General features: G+C 39.8%; 1 protein-coding gene across 11 annotated transcripts in view; it reads right to left on the bottom strand.

Moving 5' to 3' along the window:
- Window positions 1–18,310, bottom strand: part of LAMB4 (laminin subunit beta 4) — a 112,264-nt gene extending 93,954 nt beyond the window's left edge. For 8 of the 11 annotated variants that reach the window (XR_009053037.1, XM_057730322.1, XM_057730318.1 and 5 more), the window contains exons 1-3: window positions 17,924–18,179; window positions 7,489–7,555; window positions 2,147–2,304 (exon numbers count right to left, since the gene is read on the bottom strand). Coding sequence is in view for 10 of the 11 variants with exons in the window: in XM_057730322.1 (XP_057586305.1) it covers window positions 2,147–2,304; window positions 7,489–7,522 (192 nt within the window). In the remaining variant the exon portion in view is untranslated. Of the gene's footprint in view, window positions 1–2,146; window positions 2,305–7,488; window positions 7,556–8,362; window positions 8,551–17,923 lie in introns of all 11 variants that reach the window. The other 3 variants (XM_057730313.1, XM_057730315.1, XM_057730314.1) reach the window with 3 other exon arrangements.
- Window positions 18,311–19,633: the final 1,323 nt, after the last annotated feature.

Raw genomic sequence — 19,633 nt, forward strand, 5'->3', positions numbered from 1 at the left:
TGAATTGGAACTAGTTTTGCTTGGGATGGATTTTCAAAGGTTGTAACAGTCAAGACTGGCCTTTGAGTTTGCTTAATTTAATGCATCTACTTCTAGCTACACTTACTTAAAACTTCTAAGGAAATCCCCCAAGATTTCCAAAGGACCGCCAGTGGCCTGCACAGCTGTTCCTGACGAATATTTGTGGGACTCTGGAGAAGCATTTTTGCAAAGCTTCCAGGAAGCAGGAGCTATTTCTTACAATCTTCCATATTGGAAATTGCCCACAACAGCAAGTGCACTGGGAGGTATTCAGCAAATGTTTGATTTTATGTTTGACATATGGCTTACAAGGACCAACAGGATCTGACCAGACCCACCTCTTTTGTTGAACAAATGCATGATGATTTTAACGACTATTTCAGCTAGAGTCTGTCAAAGTAAACCAGCCTTTCAAGAGATCTATATAATCCTTTTAGAATCATGGGCCATCATAAGCCTTATACTTAAAACCAAAATGCCCTTTGGAAGTTAAGGACCAATACAAGCTAGATTAGTTCAGATCAGGTTTGCCCCAGATATGTCCTAATAGAGCATCAGGAGCCCTATGATGCCACCAAAAGCTGTGAAGACTTCAAAGTATTTCCAAGAATACTATGGAAACGATTGGGGAAAATGTTTAACTTCAAGGCTTGTGGGATGTATTTTTTTCTGTAAACACTTTAGAAGTACAACCTTTGATGGAGGATGCTCAGCTGTGGCGACTAGATATGGGAGGCCCAACTCAGGTAGCACTCTAAGTCAATGTTGACTTGAAGATTCAGAAGCGACTGTTTCACTTGATAGCTCTTTGCTAGACAATGGATGGAAAAAAATTATCCTCCATGCCACACAAATGTTTATGTAACTAGTGATAGTAGTCTCACTTGTAATACTTCGTCAGCCAGAAGATATTTTGAGATTTTTTTTTTTCTAGTTTGAAGATTAAGATTTCTGTGATTCTCTAGACCAAAGAAGCTCTGACATTTGATTTACTTCCATTTTTGGCATAACTTTGCAACATAGGAACATTAATTTATAATTATTGTCAGAGTACATTGGCTCATGACAATGTAAGCAAATGGAAGTGGTAGAAGGACAAGATGCATGATGTCAGTGTTGGAAGTTTCTAGTATTAGAGTTGGGAACCACTTCTTTGCCCAGAGGACCTGGACTTAGGAAGCTACTTGAAGGGCCTTCCATTCCACCTAATCTAAAATTGAGCAAAACTTCTAGTGTCATTTCCTTGCACATGTAGAGGATTTGCTTTCTTATACAAGTACTTCCCAAACTTAGACCAGGGCTCAGCACCTAGGTAATGTCTCCACTTATTTATAATCATCCTCTTTTATTAGAAACCAATGAGAATACAGAGCCTTTCCCAGAGGCCTCCGGGAATTGCCTTAAATGAACAATACATGGAAAAGCCTGGGCCACTAACATTAGGCTCACATCCAACTTCCTTCCTGCACATCCTCTCAGTTAAGGGGTTGACGTGATCGTCTTGGGCTTTTCAGCAGGTATGATACCCAGATGACCTTGGATGCTTATTCCAGAGCCCAGGGAACAAAAAAAGCAACTGGTCCTTTTATAAAACTGGTCTTTAAGGAAAAGAGGCACAAAAATATGTTCACATTGGGACTTGGTAGTCTCTAGACAAAACAATTTCCAAGTGACATTGTGAGGCTGGTGTACAATCAATTCCAAGTCTACACCTGCTCCATCTCCACCTGAAGCAGGGCAGTGAGAACTCATGTTCAGCATAATAGCCTTGTGGGCCTGAGAGATCTTTCGTCTTCACCCAACTCGTCAATTAAGTCCACTCCATGGGAGTCACTAAGGCAGCCAAGCAGAACAGTATATTGTGCATTATTGCCTTCAAAGACTGAATCAAAAAATCCTTTTCTGTCTAATTCTAAAGGTAACAAGAAATAGATGAAGCCCATCTCCCTTATTCTCTGATCAGTGAAGGTTTTCCAGATGTTGAATTGAATCACTTGTCTCCCCAATGTTTGGGAAGGTGTGCTGTCTCCTTTTTACTGTTGTCAGGACAGCCCTAGATGTACTTGGAAAAATCTACATCATTGACTAAATCATGTCCCAACAAGTAAACAAAGAACCAACCTACCTCAAGGTAGCTGAGGATGCAGTATTTCTGGGCCCCGCCTAGCCCGCAGGTAGAAGAAGCTGTGAGCTGTTCACTGCGACCAACCAGGAGATTGCCAGTGGGGGGGCGACAGGCACCTCTGCTGCATTCATCTTGAGCTTCTGTGTAACTGAGCAACCCTTGAACATGACAGAAACAGGACAGAGGCAGCAGTCTAAGGGTGGCAGAAGGCTTAAAGAAGAAACTGGTTAAGTGGGAGAGTTAACAGTCCATATACTTCTGTGATCATTAAGACCCTGGTGGCGGATGCTGTTGTTGCCCTCAACCTAATGGAAATCTCTTCGCCTGGGAGGTTATGCTATCTGTGTTCATGTCCCCACCTGGCCGAGCCTATAGCCAGTGACTGATGGATGCATATTTCCCAGCCACTGCCTCAGGCTGGGATCCTCTCTGTGGCGCAATTTATGCTCAGAATGTCTCCTGGGAGGAGGCTGAAGCCAGATTCCTGCTAGGACCCCATCTTGGCTCCACACCCCCTCACTCTCTCCCTCCTCCAAACACTCCCTCAATAAATCACTTACACCCAAATCCTTGTCTCAGGCTCTGCTTCTGGGAAACCTGATTTGAGACAGCCTCCACTCACTGGGAATTCTCTATGTACCATTTTAGGGCAAATAGTAAAGTCAAATGCACAGAAGTGAGGAAGGAAAAGCCTAACCCTCCCTCTTATACCTGTTGTTCCAACCTGGAGAAAATCAACTGGAGAATTTAAGAAATCCTTGGGAAATAACTTTCTCTTAAAATACGTAAATTCAATTGACCCCCCCTTATAACCTGGATTGCTGGGTTCAGATATACCATGGACCAAATCATACCCCTTTGAGATAAAGGACAGGACAGATGGAGCCCATCTGTACCACTTAGCCCTTGGTACCTGCTATTCAACAGATCTGTCATGAAGGATTTGGTCACCGGTAAGATAGAGAATTAAAGGGCAGCTCTATGTCAACTGTCACCTCAATTTGTTAATTTTCATGTATAGCATCTGAGATAATATCCTTAAATCTTGGTTTAAAATGGTTTTTAAAGTTCCATTTGTTTTAAAATGTTAAATTCCGAGTTAAGTGTTAAATCTTTGTATGTGAATGCAGGGTGGGTAGGGTAATCCAAACTATTTCTTGCCTGCATGGTTTGTCTGCAGGGTTTACTCCATTATGTTAAAGTTACACACTTGTAACCTAAATAATAAGTACCTGAAAAAAACTAAAAAAATTTAAAAACCTAAAATAAAATACCTAAAATAATTACCTGCGTCAAAACTACTGAGCCCACATGCCACAACTTACTGAAGCCTGCGTGCCTAGAGCCCATGCTCCACAACAAGAGAAGCCCACGCACCACAGCAAAGAGTAGCCCCTGCTTGCCGCAACTAGAGAAAGCCCACACACAGCAACGAAGACCCAACGCAGCCAAAAAGTTAAGAAAAAAGACAGTGATAACTTCAGCTGCTGAACATACGGAGAAACTGGATTACTCATACACTGCTGGTGGGAATGTAAAATGGAATAGCCACACTGGGGAAAACTATGGCTGTTTCTTATAAAGCTAAGCATGTGCTCATCATACAACCCAGCAATCACATGCTTAGGTAACTATCCCAGAGAAATTAAAATTTCTACTCACACAAAAGACAATGTAGCATCTTTATAATATCCCCAAACTGGCAACAACCCAGATGTCCTTCAATAGGTGAATGGTTAAGTAAAGCGTGGTCCATCCATACCATGGGATAGTACTCAGCAATAAGGAGAGAATCATTGATACCTGCAACACTGTGGATGAATCTCCAAGGAATTATGCTGAGTAAACAACACAAATCTCAAAAGGTTATGTACTGCATAATTCCATTTCTTGAATGACAAAATTATAGAGCTGCAGAACAGATTCATGGTGGTCAGGGGCGAGGGAGGTCAGGGGTGAGAGAGGCAGGTGGGTGTGGATATAAAAGGGTATTACTGGGGATCCTTGAAGTGATGGAACTGTTCTTTATCTTAACTGTGGTGATGGTCTCATGAATCTATACATGTGATAAAAATCTCATAGAATTAGATACATACATACACGCACACACACACACAAATGAGAGTGTGTAAAACTGGGGAAATCTGAATAAGGTTAATGGACTATTTTGATGTCAGTTTCCTGGTTGTAATATTGTATTGTAGTTACACAAGATGCTACCATTGGGGGAAATTGGGGGAAATGGGATCCCTCTGTATCATTTCTTACAACTGCAGGAGAACCTGCAATTATCTTAAAACAAAAAAATTTAAAAAACCCAAACTCTCTCTCCCCTCAAAATCACCCCATCAGCCTCTGAATGGTGAATCATATAAATCCCACACCCTAAAATAATACACACAAAACAGGTTCCAGCTGCTCCTACATACTTTCCCTTGAGACATGAAAATGTATGCCAAGTCCTGATTTCAGCAGATGGAGGTGGGAGGGATAGGCCTAAAAGGAAAAATAATTACCAGACTCTGGGATGCACTTGGTTTCTCCCCAGTTTTCTCGATTATAAAAAATATAAAGATTTTCTTCATGGACTTGTTTTGTATTTAATGGGTTGCTTTCCTTCAACTTGACCTCCGAAAGTACAGGCTATTGAAAAATAATGTTCTTCCTCTTGTGTACACATTTCCCACATCTATTCTGTTAATCTGGTCATTTTATGACTATTATTAGGTGTTAAACGTATACAGATTATGGTTCTACAGCTAAGGTGATCCACAATGTCTCTTTCCCCACAGGTTACCAAAGTCAATTTGAATGGGGAATTTTCCATCTTCCATCTCATTGCAAAGATTATTGTACTAAAACAAAGCACAACATTTTTGTCTTTCTTTGAGATGTGGTTAGGCGCCTCACACACTTTATTTCATTATATAATAAATGATCCTAGCTTGGTTAACATGCATGTTTCTTTTTATTCACCCAACAATCCAAATCCCCATCTCCTTTTATTTTCTAAAACTGGCATCTAGGATAAATAACTCATCTAAAGTTTGGACTTCAATAGACAGAGGCTTTTGCAAAAAGGTCAGGCATAAAATCTCTGCTAATGGTACGTGTGGATTAACTAAGATTTCCCTTCCAGGGATTTATTCTTTTAGACAAGTTCCATCCTGAATTCTTTCATTGGAATTGTTGCCTTAGAGATTGAACACGTTTTTATAACCTGACTTGGCCAAACTTGTTTTAATCAGATATGTAATTTTCAGAAATAAAAGTATTCCAGGACTTTGGGAAACTGAACTATTATTTGTGCAATATTCTACAGGCAAATATGAACTTCTGGTCTAAAATACTCGGCAGAAAATGGCTAGAAATATTAAGCAGTTAAAGCTTCACACCTGAACATAGACAGACACAGCAATATCCTTCCTTGACTAAAGCCTTCAACTGCCAAGTTACTTATGAACAATAGATTGGAATTGACTGAGCGGATAATGATATTTCTGTCTCTAGAAAATCAATGTACTGCTCAAAAATGACATACAACTCGAGGATAGGATCTTACTAAAAATGAATTTAGGAAAGCTGGTCATTTCAGGAAATATACAGTAAATTTTTGGTAAAGTCAAGGGTCATTTTATAGATATAACCATTATTATAAACTCTCAGTAATTTTGTATGTTGCTTTACTTTTCTTAAACACATGCGATGTTTTCATCTAGTTTAGATTTCACTTCAGAGTTTAAAGGCTGTAAACACATACATCTATTTATGTACTCACATTATTTATTATGAGTGAGCAAAGGTGCAACGGATACACATTGGTTAAGCTTTGCACTTTGTATACAGTTCCCCAAACCTGCGGCCAGTTTTACGATTCTTTCTCCTTATCTTCCTTAGAACGCAAGACAGAGGGTTTAAATAGGCTTCAGTGCTTAGATAAATGCCTGTGGTTGAACTGCAAACCAGAAAGTGCCCACGCTGGTGAGGTGGGGTTAACCTGGTTGGTAGTTTGGCCACAGGAAACCCTAGAGATTTGGGTTAGAACAGGACAAGCTTAGGTTTAGAAACCCAGAATCTGTTGCAGTGAGGCCTTTCCTGCCCAAGCTAATTTAGTTTTGAAGCTTTTCCTTCCAGAGAGAGGGGTCTCCTGATTGAGGAGGCTTGGTCTCTGTGGTGTGGTTTGGAACTTTGACAAGGTGTAAGTTATCCTATGGAGAGGCTGGGAAAAGGTGCCATGATTGGTTGTTTCTGATTCTGAATTCTGGTTTAGTCCCAAAGAGAACATCCAACACAGATGTAGATGGGGACTTCCCTGGCCATCCAGTGGTTGAGACTCCGCACTTCCACTGCAGGGGGCAGGGGTTCGATTCCCAGTTGGGGAACTAAGATCCCACATGCTGCACGGCTGGGCCAAAACAAACAAACAAATCAAAACACAAGGCAAGTGTAGATGAAACCAACTCCTCTGACTCTCTGAGGCCAGATCTAGGCTCCCTAGTCCTGGTGGTGGCTGGGGGTGCAGCTCAACAAGTCTCCACTTCCACTGGCTGGCTCGTGGCTCGCCTCTGAGACAGCAAGTTTTCAACAAAGAACAAATGAGCCTTCACCATCTAGAGCTGCTCTTCTTTCCTCCATGACCAGTCAAGCTGAGAATTTGCCTCAGGGTTTGGGAATTGCCAAATTAAAAGAGGAGATTCTTAAAGTCTACTGCCGTGAAGAAATTCAGCTCAAATCTTTAAAGAGAAGATTCTAAGCAATTTAGGTAGTACTCACCCAAAGCAGGGCTGTTATAGATACAGAAAAGTCAGGATCAAAGAGAGTAATTGTTGGAAACATCTTCTCTATGACTAATGTAAATGATTCTCAGCTTATTAAAGACAGCTCAATCATGGAGAACCCGGTCTTTCAGGTCTCAGCTGCTGCTTACTCAGAAGAGGGAATTTTGCCTATAAATTCTTCATGAGACTTCATCACTGGGATAAGTGCTACATACAAAGCAGAGTTATTTTTAAAAATTAAAATGCATTGTATTTGTAAATTAAGAATCCGAAAGTATTTTGGTTTTTTAAATGTGTTACTTTACCCATTTGGTTTTTTTAGTGTCTTACTTTACCCATTTCGTGTCTTACTTTACTTCATTAAAGAGGGATAGAAATAGCTATGGGTGGACATTAGCCATGTTTGAATGGAACTTCCTAGTTGCTTGACACAATTATACAACAAAAAAAGCCATGTGAATGTGTTAGTATAGAAAAAAGAGAAGGATATGTTCAAAACCTATTTCCACTAAGTATTTTAGAACAATTCAATGCAAGCAGAAAATGGATTTTGACAATACTCACCAAGGTGTAAAAAAAAAGTCAGTTGAAATTGCATTCTTTCATCAGAAAATGATTAAATTCAATTCTGCTAAGTTAAAAAAAAAGGAGATTAAAGTCAGTCACTGATAAAATCAATAATTGTTATCAATTTTAAATGGCTATTTGATTGTTTTTTTTTTTTTTTGGTACTTATTCTTCTGTAGTCTTTCCCCTCTCTTTTTTAAAATTGAGGTATAGTTAATTTACAATGTGTTAGTTTCAAGTGTGTCTGTTGGTTCTTATACTTTTGAGACACAAAATACCCACGGTGCCCAATTCCTTAAAAAATCAGCGTGTATAAAAGTTTTACAAATATTTGTTTTCTATTTGAAAAAACAGAAGGCAATAGTTAATCTATTTTGTCCATTTTTTATTTAGAAAAAATTTTAAATTATACAATTAACATGTACTCATTGTTGGACTTCCCTGGTGGCGCAGTGGTTAAGAATCTGCCTTCCAATGCAGGGGACACAGGTTCCAATCCCTGGCCCGGGAAGGTCCCACATGCCACAGAGCAACTAAGCCTATGTGCCACAACTACTGAGCCTGAGCTCTAGAGCCTGCGAGTCACAACTACTGAGTCCACATGCCACAACTGCTGAAGCCCACGTGCCTAGGGTCCGTGCTCCACAACAAGAGAAGCCACTGCAATGGGTAGCCCACACACTGCAACAAAGAGTAGCCCCCACTCGCCTCAACTAGAGAAAGCCTGCACACAGCAGTAAAGACCCAACACAACCAAAAATAAATTAAATAAGTAAAATAAATAAATTAAAAAATAATAAGAATAAAGGCATAAGTACAAAGATGTTCGTTGAAAAAAAATGTCGAAAACCTTTTAAAAAAAATGTACTCATTGTTGAAAAAAATAGAAAAATCAGAAAACAAAATGAAGGAATTATTAACCATTGAACTACCACCCAGAGAAAAGTGGTTAATATCTTGCCATATGTTCTTCCATGCTTTTTTCATTGCATGTAAATATTTTCCAAAAATGATATCATACTGTATGCTTGTTTCAGTCTATACATCCCAGGCATCTTTCTGTATCAACAAAAACATTTTTACATCAGGGAATTTCTACCCTGTGAAGGACATCAGGAACACCTGGGGGCTTCCACAAACCCAAGCTGTGTCCCTCTTTGTATATCCAGCTATGCCCCGCTAGATAGCGGGCCCCCCAAAGCACTGCTGTAAGGTACCTTGATATACATGGAATTATACATGCACCTCAGTGGTTTAGGGGGAGAGGAGGGGAAATGCTCTCCTGCACCAGTATTTTACTTATATTTTTAAGATTAAATTTTTAAAAAAATTTTTATTTTATATTGGAGTACAGTTGGTTAATAATGTTGTGTTAGTTTCAGGTGTACAGCACAGTAGCACCAGTGTTTAAAAGACTGGATCGTATTCCTCTGAATGCAGGAACCAGAATTTATTTAACGAATGCCCTATTGGTTGATATGTATTTCCTTTCTTATATTTTCCTGTTATAAATATTTTTGCTAAATCTTTGTTCATATCCTTTATTATTCCCAAGGATATATTAAGTGGAGTGGAAATACTGGATCAAAGAGCATACTGTGCTTGTGTGTATATAAAATTTTGATGTTACTGTCAATAGCCACATGGAAACTTTGCCTCAATTTACACTCTCAGCAACAGCCTATGGGAACAACCATTTTAAACTTTGTCCATTTAAAAAGCAAAAAATTATACCTCATCATCATTTTAATGGTTTTGTTTGAATAGCAGCGAATGTAAAATATTTTTCATGTACAGGTGAGAATATTTTTTTCCACTATGGCTTATTACCAAAGATTGAATATAGCTCCCCACACTATGAGATTTTTTTTTTTTTTTTGACATTCTCTCCTCCAAGGATTTTCCTAGTCCGTGTCTGGTTTTTCCTACTAACCCCACATTCTCAATCCTTCTGATCTTACATTCTCTGCCCTGTAGCATCAGTACAGCATTTCCTACTTTCTAAATCCTCTTCTCATGCTGTTTCTTTGCCTTGAATGCCACCCTCCTAAACTTCAACGCCAGCTTCTTTATGAAGTGCTTTTTAGGGTGTTTTGAAATGCCTCACTGTAAGCAAATTTCCCATTCTGTCATCCAAGCTCTTTGCATAGCTTGGGGTTCATTTTGCATCTCAAATGTCATAGGGAAATCACTCACTTGAGAAGCAATCCCCCTGCAGCATCCCCATCTGGAAATGAGCTCTATCGGTTATAAAAGTCTGCAATTTGGGACTAACAACCTTACACAAAGCCTTGCAATGTCCTACAGGAGAATCCAGAACGGAGCCTTAGGAAGGTCCATTGTTATGGGCCCCCTGAACCTGGGCACTTTTTCTAGGTGGTGCTTTTTGTTGCCTTTTCCTCAGTCAGGGCATGTGGCTTTGGTCAGTTACCCAGCTACACTTTTGATAACGTGAAATCCCTAACCCTGACATTCTCCTGGATTCAGAACTCCTACCTATATGCTTCTTTCTGTCCAGAAATGTGGTAACATTAACATGATTATTCTTTTAATAAGAATGAGTAAAATAAGCAAAATTTGAAAATATTATTCTCTATAACCAAAGAAACCAAAATCATTGAGATTATAACCCATGTAAATAGCCTACTATTCAGGGCTTGAAATGATCTCGCCTCTGAGTGGCTAAAGGCAACTGAAATGCTGCATAAGAAATATAATGACATCCCTGTTTCTCCCCAATGGGGAATCCATTCACAGGGCAGAGTCCAAGCAGAAAGACGCCTTCCAGCTACAGACTATGGGCTAAAATCTCCCTCCTTTGAAAGAAGGGAGGGATGTAGATTGCAGAATTCTAAGTACTCAGATTTAGAGAGAGAGGAGGCAGAACTGTAGCACTGATGGCAGGAGGAAAAAAAAAGCATGAAATACCCTTTACAGAGCATCTGGGAGGAACAAAGCTGCCTTAGTATCACAGTTCATCATATCTCTGAGATGAAAATGAACCTCTGGGAATTTTCTCAGTCCAAGAGTTATCTTCAAGCAATAATAAAGGTCATGATAGGAAGAAGTGAACTTCCCAGCATACATCAGCTGGGTTCAAGAATGACTTGCCCCAAAGAAGAGGAGGAGGAGGAGCTAGAAGATCCAGACTGGACTAGAATATATGCCCTTCTCTTATTAATGATTGCTTACAGATTATCACCAGTTTCTCAGTGAGGAAATGAGTGCCAGAGTCACAGGGCTTATCTATCATCCCCCTGCCTACTGAATGCCTCCACTTAGATCAGTGGGGCTTGGCTCTGAATACACTTTAGAAACACTTGGGAAGATTAATTTTTTAATGACTTCTCTTAAAAATATTTCTTTATTTTATGATAAAATACACATAACATAAAATTTACCATCTTTACCATTTTAAAGTGTACAGCAGTAGTCCTAAGAAAATCTAAATAGACATTTCTCCAAAGGAGACCTACAGATGGCCAAAAAGCACACCACAAGATGCTCAACATCACTAATTATTAGAGAAATGCAAATCAAAATTACAATGAGGTATCACCTCACACCAGTCAGAATGGCCATCATCAAAAAGTCTACGAACAATAAATGCTAGAGAGGGCATGGAAAAAAGGGAACCCTCCTACACTGTTGGTGGGAATATAAACTGGTAAAACCTTTATGGAGAACAGTATGGAGGTTCCTTTAAAAACTAAAAATAGAGCTACCATATGATCCAGTAATCCGATTCCTGGGCATATATACACAGAAAACCATAATTCGAAAAGACACATGCACCCCAACCTTCATTGCAGCACCGTTTACAATAGCCAGGACATGGAAGCAACCAAAATGTCCATTGACACATGGATGGATATAAAAGATGTGGCATATATACAAGGGAATATTACTCAGCCATTAAATAGAATTAAATAATACCATCTGCAGCAACATGGATGGACCTAGAGATTATCATACTATGTGAATTAAGTCAACAGAGAAAGACAAATACCATATGATATCACTTATATGTGGAATCTAAAGAAAAAAATTATGCAAATGAACTTATCCACAAAACAGAAACAGACTTTGAAAACTTATGGTTAGCAGAGGAGAAATGTGGCAGGGGGAGGGATAAGTTAGGAGTTTAGAATTAACATATACACACCAGTATGTATAAAATAGATAATCAACAAGGTCCCACTATATAGCACAGGGAATTCCACTCAATACTCTGTAATAACCTATATGCAAAAAGAATCTGAAAAAGAATGGGTATGTTCATATGCATAACAATCACTTAGCTGTACACCTGAAATGAACACAACACTATAAATCAACTATACTCCAATATAAGATAAAAATTAAAAGTATTTTTAAAAGTCAATATCTGGAGGCATCAGTATTTTTAAAAGATTCTAGGTGATTCCAACATACAGCAAAGTTTGAGACCCCCTGGAATTACCATGGGCCAACTTACTTTAGACTAGAAACTAGAGGGTCATCCTTGATTCCTCCTCTACTCACCCTTCAAATCTAAATTCAATCTCCTCTCCTTAAACAGTGCTTCTCCAGTGCAGTCCATGGGTTTAATAAGGTGACCAACTCATCCTGGTTGGCCTGGGGCTTTTTTGTTTTAGCATTCTAGCTCCCCAAGTCCTGGGAATCCCCCTGGGTCCTGGGCAAACCCAGATGTTGGTCACCTACCCGGTCAGCTAGGTCAGCATCACCTAGGGACTTGTTACAAATGCAAATCATCAGGCCCCAGCCAAGGATCTACTGATTCAGAAACTCTATAGATGGAGCCCAGCTCTCTGGGCTTTTACAAGGCCTGCAGGTGAGGCTGATGTGTGCTCAAGTATGAGAACCACTGTCCTGGGTAACTCCCAAGTCCATGCAGTGAAGATCAGAGCTGCTGGTACTCCTGGGGACGGCAGCTCACACTGAAGGAGCATCTCAGTGGAGGGTGCGTTCTTAGCTGTCTGTGTGTCCGTGTAAGAGAAGAGCTGTCTTACCTGGATCTGGTCCTATCTGAAAGTACATGCTCTTTTCAGAGCTTGCTCAGCGAAGGGCTTCTTTTTCTAGCCTTTCCATATCCCCAAATGATTTTCCCATTAGAATAGAAGCTTTGTAAGCAGCTTTTTCTAAGGAAAGAGCTCTCTGCAGGAGGCCCCTTTTGTCTTGACACTAACCTTAAACCCAGCATCCCCATGCTCTACTCATCTCCGGCAGTGCACACCTTTCAAATCTTTTGGTCAAGGGATCCTTTGCCTAATGTGTTGACTTTTTCCAAGATCAAAGAAGTAGAAATGAGGGATAAATAATTAAAAGATGACTAGATCTCTGCCCTAGCTTCCCCTTCAGTACCCTCGTAAAAGAACTGTATGAACAAGATAGCATCTAGAGAAAGATCACAAGTCGACAAGCCTGCACACAGTGGGGGATGGCGACAACTCTGACCCCCATCTCCATGAGTAACCGAGGTTACTTCCCTTTTTCTCTTTTAGGGGACGCCGAGTCCACTATCTCCCCAGATTGCTAGCATTCGGATTAAAAGCAGCTTTCCTTTCTACCAACATTTGCGAGTATTGATTTCTGAGCAGCAAGCAGCCAGACATAGTTCCCTAACAGCTTTTTACACGTTCAATAAGCTTCTAGGGAGAAAACAAAAAGAGTTTTCTTTCTTATATGAGGTCTCTCCTATGAAATGTCTCATCTGAGTAGGGGGTATTCTTGACTCCATACCACTTATTACCTCTTTTAAGGCATAAAGTGTATTTGCTCTTTTTTGTGTGACAGTTTTACTGAAATAATTCATCTACCATAAAATTCTCCTTTAAAGTGCTTTTTAAAACATGTTCACAGGGTTGTACAACCATCACCACCATCCATGTACCTTTAAACACTGCATGACCCCCAAAAGAAATCCCATACCCCTGGGTAGTCAACCCCATCTGCCTCTTCCTGCAGTCCTCAGGAACTACTAACTACTCTCTCTTTCTGTAGATTCGCCTATTCTGCATACTTCAAATAAATAAAACCATACAATTTGTGGTCCATTGCGACTGGCTTCTTTCAATTAACGTGATATTTTCAAGGTCCATCCATGTTGTAGCATGAATCAGTACTGCATTCTTTTCTTTATGCTGAATAATATTTCATTATATGGATATATCATATTCTGTTTATTCATCAGTTCGTAAACTTTTGTTTTTTTCCTACTTCTTGGCAATCATGAATAATGCTGCTATGAACATTTAGTTACACATTTTTGTAAGGATGCATATTTTCGTTTCTCTTGGGTAGATACCTAGGAGTGGAAACATTCTGCTTTTTTTAAAAAAATTTATGACCTTGCATAAATCTTCCTAGTAGACTATAAGTCCTTGAAAGCAAACATTCATCCTTTAGCCCCTGGAAGTACTTCGAAAAATGGATAAAGGAATGGATAAAGAAGATTTGGCACATACGTATAATGGAAGATTACTCAGCCATAAAAATGAACGTAATAATGCTACTTGCAGTGACATGGATGCACCTAGAGATTGTCATGGTGAGTGAAGTCAGTCAGACAAAGACAAACATCATATGATATTGCTTATATGTGGAAATTTTAAAAATGGTACAAATGAACTTATTCACAAAACAGAAATAGAGTCACAGATGTAGAAAACAAACTTATGGTTACCAACACGGGAAAGAGGGAGGGATAAATTGGAAAGTTGGGATTGACATATGCACACTACTATATATAAAATAGATAACTAATAAGGACCTGCTATATGGCACAGGGAACTCTACTCAATACTCTGTAATGCCCTAAATGGGAAAAGAATCTAAAAAAGAGTGGATATATGTATATGTATAACTGAGTCACTTTGCTGTACACCTGAAACTAACACAACTTTGTAAATCAACTATACTCCAATAAAAATTAATTTAAAAAAAAGAACACTGCAGGACCCCAACAAGAAATCCCATACCCTTGGGCAGTCACCGCTCCCCCCCATCTGCCTCCTCCTACAGCCCCCAGGAACTACTAATCTACACTCTCTGTCTGCAGATTTGTCTCTTCTGCATACTTCAAATAAATAAAATTATACAATTGGTGGTCTTTGTGACTGGCTTCTTTCAATTAATGTGATATTTTCAAGATTCATCCATGTTGTAGCATGAATCCATACTGCATATTTTTTTTATGCTGAATAATATTCCATTCTATGGATTACCAACTTCTGTTTATTCATCAGTTCATAGACATTTGGGGGTTTTTTTTTCTTTTCTACTTCTTGGCTATCATGAATAATGCTGCTATGAACATGTACCTACAAATTTTTGTACGGATGCATGTTTTCATTTCTCTTGGATAGATACCTAGGAGTGGAGTCAGTTTTTTTTTTTTTTTTTTTTTTTTTTTTAATTATGACCTTGTCTAAACCTTCCTAATATCAGTAGACTATAAGCCCTTGAAGGCAAACATTCCTCTTTTAGCCCCTGGAAGTACTTACAAATATATCAAAAATATTTGTTGACTTGAATTCCTTGCAGTTTGAATTTCTTGGGTTAAAATACATCAGTCTCTGACCTTGGCACTAAGTGACATATGGCATTTTAGCTTGATTTTAATTTACTGGCTATTCCACTAACTTCAGCTCCTGTGCTCTCACTTGAAGGCCTCGGCTCTGCCCTCGAGAGGCCCCTCCTGCTGGGGCTGCATTGGCCTTGGTTTCAAGATCACCAAGTAAATTGCCAATCCTGGGTATTCCCTGGTACTGACCTTTTTTCTGTCTTTTCCTCCACAGCCTCATTCTGTGGCTTCTAGTTCTTGATTTTCTATTTATATATATATTGGGTTGGCCAAAAAGTTCATTTGGGTTTTTCTGTAACATCTTACAGAATATATATATAGTGTTTTCCAGAGCCTCATTGTGAAAATAGGGCTGACTTTTAATCTGAAAACTTAAATACTGTTAATAGGAAGCACTTGGAAGGTAAAGAGGGCTATAGATGTAATCGCTCAGCAATAGTGTTACATGTTTTTATATCATAGCTGGAAGACAGTCCTTGTCTCCATTTAGGACTAATTAGAACTATGCTTTGTGAAACAATCCTGAACCACATACTGTGAAGGATTTACAGCATTCAGGTCAGAAGAACTGGCCTGCGCCGTGAAGCATTCACCCCGAGGGCTTCTCCAGGGCCCAGTGGAAGGATGGGTGGAAAATGGGCTGGCGTTTCTGGCTTCCTTGCCTCTACCCAGAAAATGGGAGTGGCCCCAAAGGACTGCCAACACTGGGGTTTAAAATTCTTCAGCTATCTCTGAAATCCCTGGGGCAGAGGTGAGTTAGTTCTGGTTAATTCAAGCTACTAAAAATATTCTCCCTGAAATGAGCCAATAAAGTGTGATAAAGGGACTGAAATCATTTCTGATTTTACTTCTGTGTCACCCTACAAGAGGACCCTGGACTTCCTATTACCAACCAATTCCTTGTATTTCCTCCTTACTCAACTTTACCTCCTGAAATTGAATCTCCATCCTTCTCAGTGAACACGGATAACGGTTGATCCTGTAATTTCACTGAAATGCTTAGGCCCATAGCAACTTGCCTGATTTTCACGTGTGCAGTGGTTCTCGTCGGATTGGGTTTGCCCCACAGAGAACATCTGGCAACGTCCGCAGACATTTCCCTTGGGCACGATAGGGGAGGGGGCTGCTACTGACATCTAGTGGATAGAGGCCAGAGATGCTGCTAAATGAAAATCCAGCAATGCACAGGGCAGGCCACCCTTTCCCCTAACAAAGAATTATCAGCCTCAAATAACAACAGTGCTGAGCTCTGAACCTCTGCAGGTGCCCCTAGTCAGGGCTCATCACCCCATCATTTTTTTCCCTAAGTGACTCAGCCCTGGTCTTACTCCCAGTTTTCTGTTTCCCATTTTAGGTGATTGGCCTCAAACTGGAAGAGTGTTACAGTAAGTCGGCAGCTTCTAGAAGTTCTGTTATTTGCAATCACCTACGCAGTCATTATACACCTCACAGCTGCACATACAGCCCAGTTCCAGGCATTGTGGTCATCTCATCCACACCTTTCATCAGGCTACACCTTTAATTGGTGCTGCTTTTCTGGTTGGTTTACCAGTGCTGACATTTGTGAAGCCTCACAGGGGCTACGTGAAATTTTTTCTCTTGCTAAATTCAGTGGTGGGTTTAGTGATATATGTACAAGTAATCAGGATGAATTAACATAATGTTACCCCTTCTTTGGATGAAAAGCATGTCAATATATTTACAAAGGAACTGGATACATTTTGGTAATAGTATCGTGAAAGCTGCTAGATGATGCTGGTCTTAAAATGAGGAAGTGTTGCGATAAACAGTAAAATACATGAAACTGACAATAACTAATTTTCTGGGGTGCTGATTGGTTTTCATTTACTGATGATTGTTCACTAACTTTACCTCATCTGCCTTCCCTTGAAGGTTGTGCTCAGGCCCACATCTTGCCCAAGGGTTTCCTCTTTTTTTGTCAAAACAGTTTGGACGAAAACAGATGAAGACACAGAGGGCATATCATGTCAAACTGCCAGCCCCAGGACCCACAGGTACTAATAATGTTTGGTAACAACCTCTTCATAGAAAGGCCTGCATTGCACTCCTGTTTCTACTACTGTTTCTTTCTTTTGCAAGTGGTACAGTAGTACCTAACACAGGGGATAATTACAATAAATGCATAACATAATATATAATATTATATAATAGCATAACATTTATGTTAGTCCTTAATTCCTTGTCTGGCTCACCTCAAATGAGGTATTTTATACATTTAAAAATGACAGTTCTTATAGAAATCTTATGCTTAACTTCCCCTTATTTGTGTAACACTTTTTTTTTTTTTCACATCACATCAGTTGTTTCAACTGTGTTGCCTAAACGGCATCACCACGAGGAACACAATGCTGTAAGGCTTACTTTCCTTTCAGTGACAGCAGACACCATGTTTTCCTTAAAACGTAGCATTTACACATATACCTAGCATATGAACAAACATATTTTGAAGATATGGATAGTTCTATAGAATTTGAATTTTTTCTAAATTGTCACAAGTTAGGTCACCATGATAAAATAAATACTCTCCTAACACACAACTTAAAATTGTGCACTTCAACACTACATCGTTTGAAGCTTTCTTCAAGAACAGAAAAGCTCAGGTCACGGGCTGCACCCCACTCTGCGCTAAGCATCGACCGCTCCACTGGATGTTGTATTATGTGTACATGTCTTATGCATAAGTTTTATCAGATTAATTATCGTTCTGAAAAAGGAATGCTTATCCTCTATGCTCGTCCCACCTACCCAACAACCTCTAAGCTTGCTGCCGCCTTCACTTAATCCAAAAAATGCCAACTTGCCAGTGAGACCCAAGGTGAGACTTACCGGGATCTGAGAGTTTGCGCTGAGAGGCGCAGGCAGCAAACAGGGCGTGTAGAGGCACACCTGAAAGTCAGCGTCAATTTAAATAGAAAATGCTTTCCCCGAGGCACCTGAGGGAGGAAAAAAGGATGAGAGGTATTCGAAACCTGCCAAAAAAGGTGATTTGTGAAGCTACTTGCCTTAGGTTTTCACACATACACACACATACACCGCTCGCCCCTGTAAACAGAGGGAAAGGGAAAACGATTTTACAGCTAACGTTCTTCTTCTTCATTTAGGAGCCAAGCTTTGGGAAGCAGTGACTAGGAGTTGATACCAGGGCTTCAGCAACAAACTGCAACATTCCTACCAAATTTATAACTAAGTTCTTAGATTACTTGTAGCTGCTGTGAATTAAGGAGGAAGAGTCACAAAGAATCAGAGGCTTACACATGCTCACAAAAGAAATTGAGTTGCCACGCCCTCTAGAGGAATGAATTGTTTGTTTGGGAAGGGGGGTGCTCTAAGTTTACTTGGATGAAAGGTACGGCCTGTTCAAATAATTTTTATTTACTGCTTGCAGTAATAATGCTTTACAAAGTAAACGCTGAACCTGGAAGAGGGTAACTGATAAATGCAGACGTTTTCATTTTTCACTAACTTGTGTCTTTTTGCTTGAGCATCCAACTTTGCCTTCAGAAACCAAGATTCTGGTAGCCTGGAGAAAAGAAGCTGTGTCTGATGAAACTTACAAAGAAAGAGTGACACAGTCCGTGGAATATTTTGGCTCCTAGAATTTGAGTAGTAAAATCATCCTCTACAGATACGATGTTAAACCAAAATTACCTAACCCATTTCACTGATTTATAGTGGCAACTGTCAAAAAGAAGAATTGGCTCATTCTGAACAACAACAACAAAAAAATTAAAATTAAAATCCAGAAGGCTAGCTCGTGGCTGGGCCATGGTCTCTGCTGTCCTTTCCTGTAACTGCTGGCCACAACATAACGTGTGCTCATCCTCAGGGAGGAGAAGGTCTGTCTTTCAGCATTTACTCAGCCTTGAAAGACTTCTCCCCATTTTCACCCTTACCCAGAGGCTTTGGTAGTGCATGCTCTAATATAGAAGTTCTGGAAACGACACTATTCAGTATCTCCTAGACTGGGAGTGATGCGTTTATGGCTCCACTGTTTAATTGACTTTGAGTATATCAATGTGACCAAGCAAACAATATTGTAATTTTCAGATACCAAAGAGATGAAACAGAAAATATTCTCTTCTTCTACCTTTTCCCCTTCAATGCTGGTATTTCCCCTGGCTTTGTCATCAGAGCATCTCCTTTCTCTTCCTGTGTGTATTCTTCAGACAAACTCATCTGGACAGTTTAATGGCTGAATCCACTTCTTTTCTCTTCTCTAACCCACCTACTTCCTGAGCTTTGGCTCCATGTTTTCAACCACCTATGAATGGACACCTCTATCTGGATGACTCACCAGCACCTCAATTGATACTCACAGCTGAAATCTTTTGTTCAAATCTATCCATCTTCTTCCCTTCCATCTTAGTCAATGGCATCTTCACCCACCCATTTGTTCAAGCCAGGAAACTCAGCTATGCTTAGTTTCTTCCTTTCCCTTCCATTCTCCTGATACAGAGTCAAAATCTCTGAGCCTGGGCTCCGTGAACGATGGATGGGGTCCAACGACAAAGAGGGAAGTGGCCTTAGCTCTTGCTT

The sequence above is a fragment of the Hippopotamus amphibius genome, chromosome 4, assembly GCF_030028045.1.
Source record: "Hippopotamus amphibius kiboko isolate mHipAmp2 chromosome 4, mHipAmp2.hap2, whole genome shotgun sequence".
Lineage (NCBI taxonomy): Eukaryota > Metazoa > Chordata > Mammalia > Artiodactyla > Hippopotamidae > Hippopotamus > Hippopotamus amphibius.